The sequence below is a fragment of the Artemia franciscana genome, chromosome 4 (assembly GCF_032884065.1).
Source record: "Artemia franciscana chromosome 4, ASM3288406v1, whole genome shotgun sequence".
Lineage (NCBI taxonomy): Eukaryota > Metazoa > Arthropoda > Branchiopoda > Anostraca > Artemiidae > Artemia > Artemia franciscana.
In genome coordinates, this window is record NC_088866.1 from 8,773,689 (window position 1) to 8,790,489 (window position 16,801).

Below are 16,801 nucleotides of genomic sequence, written 5' to 3' on the forward strand. Positions count from 1 at the left end.
CTACTCTAGGATTCACAACTTAGTGGTATCCCTAGCTGACATACACAACAGTCCTTTTTGATGCCTGGTTTTATTTTGAAGAAACTATTGAAAAAGAATTTGCAAAACGAAAAAGATAACTGTTGCAAGTATATTTCCCAGGATTCGGGATAAAGCTCCCTTCTTTTTCAGCGACTGTAACTGAATATCATCTACTTCTTCTTCCTCGTGTTCTTTCGGTACACCTAGAAGCGAATTTATCGAATATTAATTTGTATTAGTTTTACTTTCTTAAGGTGAACAAATGCAGAATTTCCTACTCCCCCTCCAAAAAAACAAAAAATTTGCTACTCTCTAGCCTGACGCATTGACTAGTTTAGTCTAAAATATACTCAACACTCGTCCAGTGTCTGTTTTTATCTTCATTAGTTTTTAAATAAAATAAAATAATAGAAAAAATTTAAATTTTAAAAATATATTGTGAAATGATAAAAGATAAATCAATAAAAAGCAATAAATAAAGTAATTAATTAAAAATAAATTTAAAATAAAATAAACAGTTTCATTTTTAAATCATTTTTCTTCTTTCTTTTTTTTTGTCTCGTCAGAAAATAAATCTACTCATCCTAGCAAGAATGATCGTGCAAAAACTATAAACGAAAGCCTGATAGTAAATGATGTCATATATTTCCCTGTAAAATGATCAATCCAAAAATGCTGCCTTTGAGTTTGTTCGGGTTCTACACTACGACAATCAAATCAACGGCAGTTCTGATAGTTCAGAAGTTAAATGCATACTGTGTTATCACGTAGGTAATATTGTAGACCCCAAGATTATAGCGCTGTTACATGAATGAGGCTCTTACAGTCAAGTAACACGGACGAATTGGGCTGTTACAACAATGAAACGGAACATGTAACATGAACATGAACATAGCGATTGTAAAAACCCAAGATCATACGTCATCGGTTCTCTCTGCATTGATTGGTGCAAATATGTAAAAGCTATGCGGTTTGTGTATATAACGAAATGAATTCGTCAAAACTTTCTAGTTGTGAAACTAACTTACACCAAGCAACAACACAATAGATATTAGAGTACTTTACAGAAAAAGATCAGAATATGGGAAATATTACATTTGAAGAATGTATGCTGGAAACGCGAAATGAAACATTCAAGCAAAGAACCTTCAAAACTCGTCATCCTAAAGATGCATTGGTGAATTCATCGAAAGTTGGACCTATTGGTAGACTCCCATGTTCAGAACATTTTGTTCAGACTCAATATGGAACCCAGCACAGAGAACGTAACTTTACCCCAAAAAAATTCCAGCTTTATAAAAGTTACTTGACGAAAGTTCAGTTGAAGCGCCTAGTAATGCATTTAATAATTTGGCAACACAGCTTTGAGATTAGAGTCTGTCCAGACTCACTATGGAGCCCAGCACAGAGAACGTAACTTTACCAAAATTTTCATTTTTAAATTTCATTTTTAAATAAAAATTAAATAAAAATTTAAATTTCATTTTTAAATAAACAGTTTCATTTTTAAATCATTTTTCTTCTTTCTTTTTTTTTGTCTCGTCAGAAAATAAATCTACTCATCCTAGCAAGAATGATCGTGCAAAAACTATAAACGAAAGCCTGATAGTAAATGATGTCATATATTTCCCTGTAAAATGATCAATCCAAAAATGCTGCCTTTGAGTTTGTTCGGGTTCTACACTACGACAATCAAATCAACGGCAGTTCTGATAGTTCAGAAGTTAAATGCATACTGTGTTATCACGTAGGTAATATTGTAGACCCCAAGATTATAGCGCTGTTACATGAATGAGGCTCTTACAGTCGAAAGTTTTCATCGAAAGTTGGACTCAACACTCGTCCAGTGTCTGTTTTTATCTTCATTAGTTTTTAAATAAAATAAAATAATAGAAAAAATTTAAATTTTAAAAATATATTGTGAAATGATAAAAGATAAATCAATAAAAAGCAATAAATAAAGTAATTAATTAAAAATAAATTTAAAATAAAATAAACAGTTTCATTTTTAAATCATTTTTCTTCTTTCTTTTTTTTTTGTCTCGTCAGAAAATAAATCTACTCATCCTAGCAAGAATGATCGTGCAAAAACTATAAACGAAAGCCTAATAGTAAGTGATGTCATATATTTCCCTGTAAAATAATCAATCCAAGAATGCTGCCTTTGAGTGTGTTCGGGTTCTACACTACGACAATCAAATCAACGGTAGTTCTGATAGTTCAGACACAGAAAGTTGGAAAATTTATGCTGGGAAATCAAAAACACGTGTCTTGTCTAAAAAATCTGAAAATTGACTAACTGTTACCCTCTGTTTGTTGAGGCTTCAGAAAAAAAAAAAATCTAACTATTTTGGGCAGAACCATCGTACACTTAAAAATCATTTGGTTTATACATTTTCATGGGCAATACACAATCACGGAAAAAACAAAGGCTTCATGCATTGCTTTGACAAAGCACTGCTTAGAGCCATACAAGGACTACGGAAAAAACAAAGGCTTCATGCATTGCTTTGACAAAACATTGCTTAGAACCATACAAGGACTACGGACCCACTCCCCTCTTACTAACAAATTACAAATATATGAATTCTGGATCCATTCCCTCTTATCACCCAATTCGAAAGATATGGATTTCAGATCCATTCCCCGTTTACTTACCAATTACAAATATATGGATTTTGGACCCATTCTCCTCTTACCCACCAAATGCAAATATAGGTATGTTATTCCTTTTTTGACGCATCTTCATTCGGGAAGTATTTAAGGGATGGCTTGAAATAATTAAATGACTACTATAAATCAAAAACATCAATATAACAATATAAATAGATAAAATACAATAAATAACAATATAAATCAATAATTATAAATCAATAACATCGGAGTATGACTGTCGAAAACAAAAATAGACAAATTAATTCACAAATACGGTTTTTGTACACCGAAATTATTGTTTAAGAGTTTATGAGTTCGCAGATGAGAAACATCAAAGTTATGCACAACATGCAATACTGCACATGCAATACTGCACATGCAATACTGCACAACAGCAATTTGCATGCACATGCAATACTGCATATGCACAATATGCAATAGCAGCGATTGCTATTGCAATAGAAACGTTTACAATCAATACAAATAAATTAAACATTTTGCAAATGTTAGACATGTGACACATTTTTTACATCTGAGTCATGAAGGAATTGTCGTTAGGCCTATGTTAACACATAGGCCTAACCTTAAGTAGGGGCCTTTGACTCCATAGTGCTAATATGTCTTTTGTACTTTACTAAAAAAAAAGTTTTACGCTGTTTATATATAAGTCTATACACAATTTATAAGTTCAATATAATTATCAAAATTTAAAAAGTGCTCAAAGGTCAAGTTTTCACTATTAGTTTGTTTTCTTATTATATATTTTCTATGTATTTATTATATTCATATATACTACATTTACATATATGTTTACTATATATATTCTTATTATATTAATATCAATACTAGTTTGTTTTCTATTCGCATTGTTTGTATATCTGGCAATAATCATTTTGTTTAAGTAGTCTAATGGCCAATAAATTTCCATTAACTGTTTCTTTATTTTAAATACTCTCCTTTCAAATACGTAAAAACACAATTGACTAAATTAAACTTTCACTTTAAGTCATTTTACGTAATTTTCAGTAAAGTGGAAGTAGCACTAGCCTATTGGAGGATTTTGGAGCAGAAACACCCCACATAATTGTGATTTGGAATCCGCTCCCTTGAAATATAAGCTCTAGAAAACTAATTGTTTTTTTTTTAACTGTTTTGTTATCTTATATAAAACTTTTTTTGTCTCAAAATATAAAAGAGTCTTTATACATGAAAAACTTATCTTGTGAATTTGGTTCAATTTAATGTTGAATTCTTTAAAAGGAAGGTAAATGGACCTTTAAGTGTGAAAACGTCATTTTAAGGATTGAGCTGTATGCGTCATGAAGTTGTCTGTCGACTGACGTCATGTTTATCAACTGATGAAATTACATACCGGGACACCGGGACACAAATGACGACCGGAACACAGGGAATATAAATGACGACCGGGAACCTCAAAGAGAATTTACAGACTGGGACACCTGGACACAAATTCACGACCGGGACACAGGGAATATAAATGACGACCGGGACACAGGGACACAACTACAACGGGGACGCCGGGGGCACAGGCGGGATATATAAATGACGACCGGGACACAGGGATTGTTCGAATAGAAATTACAGACCGGGAAACAAATGACGACCGGGACACAGGGAATATAAATGACGACCGGGACACTCAAAGAGAAATTACAAACTGGGACACCGGGACACAAATGACGACCGGGACACAGGGAATATAAATGACGACCGGGACACAGGGACACATCATTAGAATAATGAGGTATAGATCTGAATACGGATTGTTTTTCCCATGGACAATTATATGTTGCATGTTCAAGAGTCAGTAAACCTGACAATCTATTTATATGCATAGACAATGGGACAGCGAAGAATGTTGTATATTCGCATGTTTTACGTAGTTAAAAATATATATATATATATATATATATATATATATATATATATATATATATATATATATATATCTATCTCTATTCACAGGTGGGACACAGGGACACAACTACAATGGCGCGTAACTAATATGGCGCGCACGGGGAGGGGGGCTTGGGGGGTGCGAAGCGCCCCACCAACTAGGTTGCAACAGCTAGTATATATATATATATATATATATATATATATATATATATATATATATATATATATATATATATATATATATATATATATATATGTTAAGGAGTCAATGGAACTAATTTCTAAATAGTTCTAGAAATTTCTAAAAATTCATAATTTGATTGTGAGTGATTTAAGCTTAAAAATGCATTTTGATGGAATTTAAAAGACATCTTCACGGAATTTTTGGCAAGTGTGCTCGTTACTAAGTAAGGCAGTGGTGAAGCAAGGTAGGTACTTTTGATGGGGTGTACACATTCTCTTCAGTTACGTTTGTTTATGAAAATTTGGCAAGTTGGTTTTTTTATCCAATTTTCTCAATGAAAATACCAAAAAGAGGCACTGTAATTTTCAATAAAACCTTTTCAATTAACCGATGGGTACTTTCAATGAAAATTCCCCAAAAAAGCAATTTTTACAAATCTATGGGGCACAACCCCTCCACCCCCGCTCCAAATTGACGCCATTGATTTTCTTCAAACATAAATTTAACTGGAACAACGTGACTTTATTGCTTATTTTGTGACAGTAAATGACCTTGTCACACTTTGACACCCCCTCCCCGTCCAAAATGAATCAATATTGTATCTTCTAACCATAAATGGAGATCTTTATACATATTATGCAAAAGTCAACTCAATTTTGGGCAAAATATGTTTATGCGATTAATTTTTATTGATTTACGAATGCACATAAAAAAAAATTGTCATGTCTTGGTCCTGTTTGATAGTTTTGGAAAAGAACCATAGGAACATACCGGGCTTTATGAACCATTTTATGTTTGTATCCCTTGGAAAAACAGTTCCTCTGGCTTCTGGACCAAGACTCATCAGCAAATGATCCAAAGTAAACATAATGTCGTTCGCTAGAGCATCAAATTGCCGCATGTCATTGTCCAACAATATCGTGGGTTCTTTGAGCCTTTGTCTTTCACCGTTAGCTTGCTTGCTTTCATCGTCTTTTTGCTCAACACTAAATAAAAACAAACATTAAGCATTCTTGCACGTCTGACCTTTGCTAGGATGATTAAACAAAAGAAATTTTAAAAATATATTAAACAAGGCTATTAGTCAGTGCACTGATGTACCAGTAGGTTTACTCTTTTATGGATTTACGAATGGTGTCAATTGGGGGGGGGGGGTAAAATATATTAAACAAGGCTATTATTCAGTGCATTGATGTACCAGTAGGTTTAGTCTTTTATAGACTTACGAATGGTGTCATTTCGGGGGAAATATGGAGGCATGGATCGTGCTAGATTTTTTTTCCTCTGTGGGGAACTTTGAAAATTTTCTTTGGGGGGGGGATATTTTCATTGAAAAACGTTCTTTTGGTATTTAATTAAAAAACACAAATTTACCTCCCCCCAGATTTCAAAAAATAAATCCTCCCCCTTTATATTTTTGTGAATTGGCGCCACTGGGACTTGGGTACCACTTTTTCTTTATTTTAGTACCTTGTGACCGGGAAATTTGTTAACCGAAGCATCGAATTTCTGCTGTTGCTGTCTAATTCGCATGCTATATAACGAATAAATCCTTCTACGTTGATTATGTGCTTTAAATAGGGGTTAGAAAAGGAATTGATGTGTGTTCTATACTAAAGTAGCCAACTCTGAAGGGGATCCATCACGGATTTTTTTCAAATCTAAAAGGGCTATGGATCAAAACATTTCATTGGCATTTTAAGATTTTCAGCTCTGAAGAACTGTCAAAATGGTTTTTCCTTCATTTTATAATATGATAGTTGACATGGCTGTCTAGGGAAACCTAGACATATTTCTTAGCACTGCTCTATGCAATTAAAAGCCACTTAAATGCAATCATTCAGCAAGATTGTCGTATTCAAAAATCTTGTAGTTTTATATGCTTGTGATAATGCTATTTTAAGTGATATCCATTTGTCTGTGGACAAAATACACCTCACATATCCTTACAAGTCCTTATAAGAAACAACGGCCAGAAAATACCCATATTATAATCAGTGATTATAAAAGTTTCGTAAAAAGTAAATTTACATATTGTTATTTCGTTTGATGGCGCGCTGGTTTTCCATCTCCCCCTCCAAGAAATGCACTAGAATTTCTACTTATTTATTCACTAACACTATCTAAAATGGTAATTCTACAACGACATCCATATTCCAAATTCTTAAGGTGCGTCAGTAGTGAGAGAGCGATTAAAGATCATTGGCAGTGCTCTGCAGGTGTCTTAAGCAACAAACAGAAGAGGGGAGGAACCCATTGCAAGGGCCGGACGTACCTGCTGGTATTTAGTTACCCTTAAATTGCAAGGATTAAGTGAGTGGGTCCCTACGCTTCCCTTGTTCCTGGCTGGACTTGATCTACCGCTTCTCTCTGTGCTTTCTAACGAATTGACGTGCTACATGGACTATGATTATTGACTGTATATTGCGTTAACTTTTCAGAGAAGGTATTACATTATATACATGGCTAGCTCTAACTTTGTCTGTCGGGTGCCGAATTTTTATTTAACCGTCAATTGCCAAGGATGAAGACACTCTGATAAAGATTTGTGTTCAATTTTTTTGCAAAAAATGCAATTAAGCAGGCAATTGATGCCTGCAAAGTTGCACTAAAGGTTGACATACTTGAAAGGAGAAGAGAACCACTTCCACCGTCATTGTTTTTATCGTATATTTTTGAACCAAATCAGCGTGATTTTGTGAAGAAACCTTGCTCTGCTGACAAGGTGAAACATATTCTTGGCCGTCAAAATGGACCAAGTTTACATGGTTGATGAAGATTCTGCGGTTGCTGAAATACCTAATAGTTTGAAAATTCGTGCTAAGATTATAAGAACCGAGTACACAGGTATTATTAAAAAGGATACTGATTTAATGTTTCTTAAATCTCCATGCTTGTTGAAAATATAATTTGTGTTCACCTAATTCTCATTTTTTTCCCATTTTGTTCAGCATAGTCGAAAAACCTAATAATTATGTCTTTCGGGACGACTTAATCCCCCACTGTCCCCGGGGGAGGGGCTGAAAGTTACAAACTTTGACCATTGAATACATATAGTAATGGTTATTGGGAAGTGTAGAGACGTTTTCAGGGGGACTTTTTCGCGTTAATTTTGATCCGGTGACCTTGGGAAAAATGAGCGTGAGAGGGGGCCTAGGTCCCCTCCATTTTTTTGGCTACTTAAAAGGCACTATAAATTTCAATTTCCGTTAGAATGAGCCCTCTCATGACATTCTAGGACCACTGGGTTGACACGATCACCCCTGGAAAAAAAAACACGCATCCGTGATCTGTCTTCTGGGAAAAAAATACAAAATTCCACATTTTTGTAGATAGGAGCTTGAAACTTCTACATTATGGTTCTCTAATACGCTGAATCTGATTGGTGTGATTGTTGTTAAGATTCTATAACTTTTAGAGGGTGTTTCCTCCTATTTTCTAAAATAAGGCAAATTTTCTAAGGCTCGTAACTTTTGATGGGAAAAATTAAACTTGATGAAACTTATATATTTAGAATCAGCATAAAATACGATTCTTTTGATGTAACTATTGGTATCAGAATTCCATTTTTTCAGAAATTTGGTTGCTATTGAACTGGGTCGCTCCTTACTACAGTTTGTTACCACGAACTGTTTGATGAGCAGGCTTTCGATTATGTTCGATAATCAGCATAAAATACGATTCTTTTGATATAACTATTGGTATCAGAATTCCATTTCTTAGAATTTCGGTTGCTATTGAACTGGGTCGCTCCTTACTACAGTTCGTTACCACGAACTGTTTGATGAGCAGGCTTTCGATTATGTTGATAGAAGAGCTTTAGCGAAGGCTGTATTCTTGTATGGTACACCAGACAAATATAGTTCAAAGTGATTAGTGCTATGTACGAGAATAACACTGTTGCGGTTAAGGTAGGAAATAAGGTTAGCAGCTGGTTTTGTATTAAATCAGAAGTTAAGAAGAGTTGTGTTCTATCACCCTTTATGCGGATCATTTTGATGGGCTTAGTCTTAAGGAGCACAGGAAAGCCATCGGGAGAACACGGAATCAAATGGAGAGGAAAAACTTTTCTGAACTTAGATTGTGATGATGATTTAAGCATCCTAGATGAAAGTGTAAGCAAAATGAATGAACTTTTAGAGATTTTACGAGTTTCGGGCGCTAGAAAAGGTTGGAAAATTATTGTTGACAAGACTAAGTCGCTAAAGCAGGAATAAATGAAGATGAAAGGCGACGGTGGGTAACGAAAAGATTGATCAGGCGGACAGCTTCACTTATCTTGGTAGTATTATTAGTAAAGGCGATGGGAGCAGTGAAGATGTTAGAAGTAGAATGGCCAAAGCTCAGGGTATTTTTCAGAGTTGAAAAAAGTTTGGAAGAATAGAAAGATAAATCTGCAAACCAAGATTAGAATATTTGAAGCTATAGTGATAACAGTAGGCAAATATGGTTCTGAAGCATGGGCGTTCCGAAAAACGGATGAAGATTTGCTTGAAGTTTTCCAGATAAATTGCCTATGGATTGATCTTGGTACCCGGCTGACTGATTCTATTTCAACCAATAGGCTGTGCGAAAAGTGCGGTTCAATTCCGCTTCATAAAGCTTTAATGAGAGAAAGGTTGAGATGGCTAGGGAATGTTCTGCGGATGAAGAATGACAGATTGCCGAAGATTGTTCTTTTTGTCAACCGTCTAGGGCTAAACGGAAAGCAGGTCGTCCCCGGTTGGGGTTGGTGGATGTCATAGAGAATGATTTAAGGGAAATTGGAACTTCGTGAGAGGGTGTGAAAAAGGGGGAGTTTGAGTAGATTAGGATGGAGTAAGAGCGTGCGTAGCTCTGTTGGCCTCAGGTGGCTTGATACTGCGGTGAATTGTTAGTAGTAGTAGTAGTTACGTAGCGTCCCCATGCAGGTTCAGGAAGACTCCCGTAAAGAAGTATATATTTCCCGTCGTTCACTTGCTTCGACATTGAAATACAGCCAGAAATTCATATGGATTCTACCTATAACTTGTTAGGGCTAACCACTGAAATTTCGGTTCTTTCATAAGCCATTTTTAGTATTTTTGAATTTATTGTGTAAAGAAAAGATGAAATGTTCCGAAAAAGCTTGTTTTTAATAGGCAATAGTCATGAAATTATTGGTCGAAGAAAATGAGGACAGGCACCAAGCATGCCGATTATTGCAAAATCACTCAAATGAACATCTATGTCAGTATTTTTTCAAATGAACATCTATGTAATCTTTTCATGGGAGTGAGGGTAGTAAAAATATATTTAACAATTTCTTAGAATAAAGTAGGATTTTTGGGAAGGAGGGGGGTAGGGCAGGGGATGATAGTTTGAAGATGATTTGAATTAAAATGGTAATTTGAAAGCACGGAAAAAATGACATAGAAAAAATTAGACATCATAGGTAAAAATCATAAATTTCTTGGCTTTAGGCAGAGGGGGAGCAGTGGCGTATATCAGGGGAGGGGACAGGAGTGGAATGTAGCCCCTAGAATTTTTGATTCCCAGTAGTGATGACATTGTGGAGCCTATGCAAACCTCATTTGCACAACCGTATTAACATAATATTTGCATAACCTTTTTATCCAGCAACTAGATTCAGTCATGGGCCTTCCCCGTTAGCTTACTACAAGAGATACAAAATTTGCATCCTTCCATGAGAACATTGCATATTCCTGTAATGGACATGATTAAAATATATTCAACCTTCACTGAATAAGAGGAATGACCAGTCAAGTAAAGCGGTAAACTTCAATTCAAATGTTCTAGTGGAATCAGCTTAATAAGCGGAATGACCAGTTTAGTAAAGCAGTTTATATGAATTCAAATGGAATGGTGGAATCAGCGTAGTCAGAGGAATGACCATTTAAGTAAACTGTTTTATTTTATTTCAAATTGGACTACTAGAATTTATGATAAAGTATGGAACTTTACTTGGCAATATATATATATTAACATAGGCATAGTGTAACGGCTTTTATCATTATATTCGCAGGATGGGCGCTTATATCAAAACTTTTTTTTAGAGGGAGCTTAGAGTAATCCACCTACAAAAGGCCCCCAATTCCCCCCCAAATTTTAACCTCCCCAAACAAAAATAACAAAGACAAAATTAAGAATGAAAAAAAATCTTAAAACCTCTTTTGACTAAAACAAACTAAGCTACTTGCTACTCAGCTACTCAGCATCAAAAAAATAATAAAAAGCACTTTCGCATACAACAAACTAAGTTAGTAGGCGAATTCCGAGTGTCTGAGTTGCTTACTGAGCATCAAAAGTCTAATAAAAGCACTTTTGACAACAAAAAACTGAGGGAGTTGATCGATTCGGAGTGTTTTTGGTTGCTGGCTGAGGGTAAAAAATTAATAAAAGCACATTTGACTACAACAAACTCAGCTAATAGATAAATTCCAAGTCATTTAATTGGTGACTGAGTATAGAAAAATTAATAAAAAACACTTTTGCAGAGAACAAACTCAGCTGGTAGGTAAATTCCTAATGTGTTAGTTGCTTACTAAGCATCAAAAATTAAAAACAGCACTTTTGACTACAACAAACTGATGGAGTTATGAACTGATGGATAAATTCTAAGTGTCTCAGTTGCTAGCTGGGTACCTAAGCACTTTTGACTGCAGCAAACTTAGCTACTTTATTAATTTTGAGTCTTTTAATTGGTGACTGAGTGTCAAAGAATAATAAAAAAGCAGTGCTGTATAGAACAAACTTAGCTAGTTGGCAAATTCTGAGTGTCTCAATTGCTAACTGAGCATCAGAAGTTCAATAAAAAAAAACTTTTGACTGCCATAGACTCAGGCAATTGATAAATTTTTTACATACACCACACAGGTATGACTTCTCCTTCGTGTGAATCGTCGACGAGTGTGCAAAGTTGCATTACGACCCTTTACATTTTTAAATTTGTTTTTATTTTTTGTCAGTTTTTTAATTTTTTAATTTGTTTTTATTTTTCGTCATTAAAAAAATATTTTATTTTTTTTCGTTATTTTTGTTTATTTTTAAATCTGTTTTTATTGTTCATTATATTTTTCGTCATTTTTTTCCGGGGGGGATTTTGGAAGGGGGCATTTGGGATCCTTGGAGGTGGGACATGGATGACCATATGTTCCCCTAAGAAAAGAGTTATTATAATCGTTCTTTCCCATGAATTTGATGATACAAGCCGTTATGCCTATGTTAATATATGTTGCCATGTAAAGTTCAATACTTCATCGTAAATTATATTAGTCCAATTTGAAATCAAATAAAACCGTTTACTTAAATGGTCATTTCTCTGATTACGTTGACTCTACCATTCCATTTGAATGCTTATAAATCGGCTTATTCAAATGGTCATTCCTCTGATCAAGCTGATTCTACTAGAACATTTGAATTCAAATAAAGCACTTTACTTAAATGGTCATTCCTTGTACTTAGTGAAGGTTGAATATATGTTAATCATGTCCTGACATGAATATGTAATATTCTCACGGAAATATGCAAATTATGTATCTCTTGTAATATGCTAATGGGGAAGGTGACAGGATCTAGTTGCTAGGTAAACTGGTTATACAAGGTTTGTGCTAATGCAGCTATACAAATGATGTTCCTGTAGGCTCCAAAATGACATCATTACTGTCCCTCACCTATATTTTGAAAAACTCCTTTGAGGGTAATTTTTGTTATAGTTCCGATCCTCATCCCCTGGAAAGGTTTAAGAAATATATTTTGCCCCTCCTCTTCCAGATTTTTCTTAAGTTGACGCCACTGACGGAATAAATCTTAACTCCTCTACACTGTGGTTGTGCCTGAATCGAGACCATATGCCCTTTCCAATGAAAAACTTAATTTTAAAATCGTTCTCTGATCTGTAAAATTACCAATTTGATCATAATCCACTTGAAGAAAAATACTCTTTCACTGACGATCGGGATCTGGAGTTTATAATCTGGTTTGTGAATTCGAGACTACACTAAAAAAAACAACAATGAATTTGGATTTTGGGTTTTGCCCCGTCACGGGTTGGGCTCTTAAGCTTTGTACTTCCAAAGTTTATAATTCGAAAGATATAGTCATATAAACTACTGTGTTGCGCTGATATTTTCAATATTGTTTCAAAAATCTGATTTGTCTGCGGAAAACGCCTGTTCTTAGTGATCAAAATTTTATTTTTAGGGCATCGTATACTTTTTGTCTGAGCATTCCACTTAAAAAACTACAAAGCCAACGAAAAAAAAAATTACAATAGGCAAGGGCGCATCCAGTATTTTTTTTCTTTTTGGGGGGGGGGGTAAATAAGAAAACTTGAGAATAAACTTACCAAATTTGCTTAAATGAATTTTTGTTACGTTTTCACGAGTCAGACAAAAACCCAGGGAAGGTGTTGAACCCCAAAGCCCCCCTCCCTGGATACAGCTATGTTGGTAAGGGTAGCTTGACATTAAAAAGAAGGCTTACATCTTGATAAAAGGAAGTTTGTCAACTTGAATAGTAGCCGGAGAATAAGTGTCAAACTCGATCTCAGAAGTATTCGCATTCCCTCTTTTGAACCTTCCGAAGACTGTTGTAACATCTGGCTTGCTGTTACTTATGGTGCTTGATTGCCTTGTGTGTCCTTGTGGTCTCTGTCTCTGTGGAGCCTGATGGTGACCTGGCGGATGTGTATAACCATGTGACAATCCGACGACTGATAGGACCTAGGCAAGGAGTAAGGATAAGTAATGCAAGTTGTCTTTTTATTATACTGTCAAATTCGAAGTGTCCCTCCTAAATTTGGACACAAAGAAATATGGAGCGGGGGGGTAATTAGCACATAAATTTAAAGGCTCTAAGAACATGTCTTTTTGTCAGAAATGCGTCATGTCTTCTTTGAAAAGAACAAAGCTTCTTGGTTGTTTAAAAGTACTAAGGGGTTATCCTTTTTGTACTACAGTAGGGTTATATAGTAATGAGCAAAATCAGCATAATACCTTCATACTGAGCCTAGCCATTTTAAATCTACCAAGATCATCGATCAGACCAACAAAAAATAATTTTTTTTTAAATAAAATGGTTGAAAAACAGATAAGGTGTGCACTATCCTGAAGGATAAGGTTCGAAATTATGTAAATAGCCATTTAAAAATAAATACTTCACAAACACATTTAGTAGAAAGGTGGATATGTCACACTCTGTACAAATAATAGAGTTCTATGGACGGTCTCTCTAGACTAGTTCCTGAGTCCCTTTCACCTCATATATACAGACATGCAATGCATTTTTCGAATAACCATTCTTTGGTCAATCAGAGATTAATATTTAGGATTTACACTCCCTTTCTATAGATACATTTAGGAAAGATATGGGTATACTATAATTTGTTAAGAGAAAAATCTGGGCAAAACTGATTGCTTGCATAGCTAGATGGTGATGTCTTGAGTCTTAGCTCTTCTCAATAAAATTACATGTGCATGTTATATTTTCTTGAATTAATAGCAATTTAATTGAATATTTTAAATATTAGATTAATGTACAGCTTTAGTCTGGAGGACTTTTAGGCTCATAGTCTTTGTGTTTTTCTTAGCCTTGTCTATCTCTAAATTAAAAAAAAAAAAATTCCAAAAACAACTTTAATTCAAATGAAAGCAAGAGTAATGTTAGCATTTAAAATGAGCATATATAAATTCTTGGACTATAATGTACATTAATGTATACGTATAATAATGCAAACGAATATAAATTTCGTATAAGCTTAAAGACGAACAGAAATCAAATGAATCATTTCAGACAAAATAAAATAGAAAATGCTGCTCTAGATAAATAAAAGAATCCTAACACGAACAGAAATTTAAATTAATAACCAAGTTGAACTTAAAACAAACAGGAAATTTCACCAAAAAATAATTTGGGCTACAATCCTCTAAACCTTTTTAAGGTCAAAGTGTCACTTGCACTTACCTAAAACCCTTTGTATTTCGAGTATTGTGTTTTTCATCTTTCATAATACCATCAACAAAGCAATATCACAAAGTTGATCAAACAATTCGTGGTAACGAACTGCAAATATGGAGTGATGCGGCTCAATAGTAACCGAAACTCTAAAAACGGAACTTTGACATCAATATATACATAAAAAAATAGTTTATTGTGCTGAGTCCAAATATAAAAGAATTATTAAGTTTAGTTTTCACCATCAAAAACTAAACAGAAGAAAAGCAAAGAAAGGCACAAAGGAAATTGGGAAACTAAAGAACAAAAAACCCATTTGCATTATCAACATAATGAATAATAATCTGCTTCTTGGTGGATTAGTTTGGGCCATGCGGCCTTCAAAAATTGTGTACACCATTTTGTGTCTCATGAATTTCCCAGCGTTATTCCAAAAACGATCAATTAAAAATAAAGTTTTTTCAACTGATAGTAAAGAGTGACGATTAACCTTAAACAAACAGAAATTTATCTGTGTATGAAATGGGTTGCACCCTCCTCAACATTTCGATCTTTACACTAAAGTTTCTTATTACTGTAAAAAGTTGAGTTCTGTCAAAGAGCCAAACTTTAGCGTAAAGACCGAGGCGTTTAGGAGGGAGCAGCCCCTTTAATACACGGAATAGTATCAGCTCGTTTGAAGATTCAATGCTGCTCTTTACTTTCAGTTGGAAAAAACTGTTTTTTTTATTTTACCAATGTTTAGAAATGAAAATGAAAATGAACATTAGCCAATTAATGAAAATGTTAGGAGGGGCAAGAATTCATTTTTCGATTTATTATGGAGATGCAAAAAGTGAACTTTTAAAGTCTGAGGGGGGTAATTTTATTATTTTTTTAAAAAAAAGTCCGATTTGCTTAATCCTAAGAGGAGAGAAGCTCCTACGTTAGTTGTATTGCATATTGGGGTACTGATCTTACGCTTTAGGCTCTAAGGATTGTCTATACTACAGACAGCACATCTCATTAGCATATTCCATTGCTATAGCCTCTATACGTCCGACAGATACATGATTTATTCCATCCGTATAGCCTCAATAAGTCCGATATATACATATATTATTGCATTGCTATAGCTATAGCCTCAATACGTCCAACAGATACATAATCAGGTGGTACTAGATAAGAGAGCGGATGATAAGAAGATGAAACATACGTTCTAGTAACACTATATTTTTTGTATAAAAGTCGAGAATGGAGATTATCAACAGTCTTGAATTTCATATAAAATGAGTAAACAAATTCAAAAATATGCCTTTCAATGTGAGTACCTTCGATTTTTTAAAGAATGTTTACTGGGAAGAATCGGCCGTCATTGTTTTTCTATTATTAAAATGTATTATAAACTCCGATTAGTTGCTGAAATTCATAATCTAATAGATTTATAAATCTTATCCATAATTTCTCATTTAAGGAAGATGTGAATTATGTACAAAAATCCAATTTTTGTAACACAAACTTAAAACACAAACAAAAACACAAACACAAAGTAAGGCCACTATTTCATAGTTCATTCATCAAAAGGCAATTTGGAACTAAAATATGTTCAATGGTAACTCTCTGCGTTATTAGTTCTTATCAAAATGATCCATCAGGGGTGAAAATCTTGAATTTTAATCTCGCAGCTAACAGCGAATGTTAATTTGACAGCTAACAGGGGTAAATATTATTTGCTAGGAGAGTGCTATGATTTAGCTCATGTTATTTTTTAAACTGAAATGTTCTTTAAAGTTGATTTGTATGATTTTCAAAATATATTTTAAAACCTTGATTGGAAGTCTTCTTAAGTCTATTTGAATAGGCCCATCCTTTGCATAAGTCTTTAGAACTCCCATGCCTGTACCCCCTTTCTAATGTTATAATAGGGTCCGTGACAGCACTCATGAGTGCCCCCAAGGTTCTCCTCTAGGGAACCAAATTCCTCAGACCCATTTTTTATTTTGTTTTGGGCTTAGACATTTTGCAACTTTTTTTTCAAGTCTTAAATGTTATTGCTTATACATATAAAAACAAAAATTCACCTGAGTAAACGTTTTTTGACAAACATTA

At 34.3% G+C, this 16,801-nt stretch overlaps 1 protein-coding gene across 2 annotated transcripts in view; it reads right to left on the reverse strand.

Annotated features, from left to right (window-relative positions):
- Positions 1-51: 51 nt before the first annotated feature.
- LOC136025950 (uncharacterized) overlaps positions 52-16,801 on the reverse strand; it is a 30,911-nt gene continuing 14,161 nt past the window's right edge. Inside the window, exons 2-4 of one of the 2 annotated variants that reach the window (XM_065702052.1) lie at positions 13,244-13,482; positions 5,566-5,766; positions 52-224 (exon numbers count right to left, since the gene is read on the reverse strand). In XM_065702052.1, the coding sequence (XP_065558124.1) occupies positions 188-224; positions 5,566-5,766; positions 13,244-13,482 (477 nt within the window). In that variant the 3' untranslated portion in view covers positions 52-187. Of the gene's footprint in view, positions 225-5,551; positions 5,767-13,243; positions 13,483-16,801 lie in introns of both variants that reach the window. The other variant, XM_065702051.1, reaches the window with a different exon arrangement.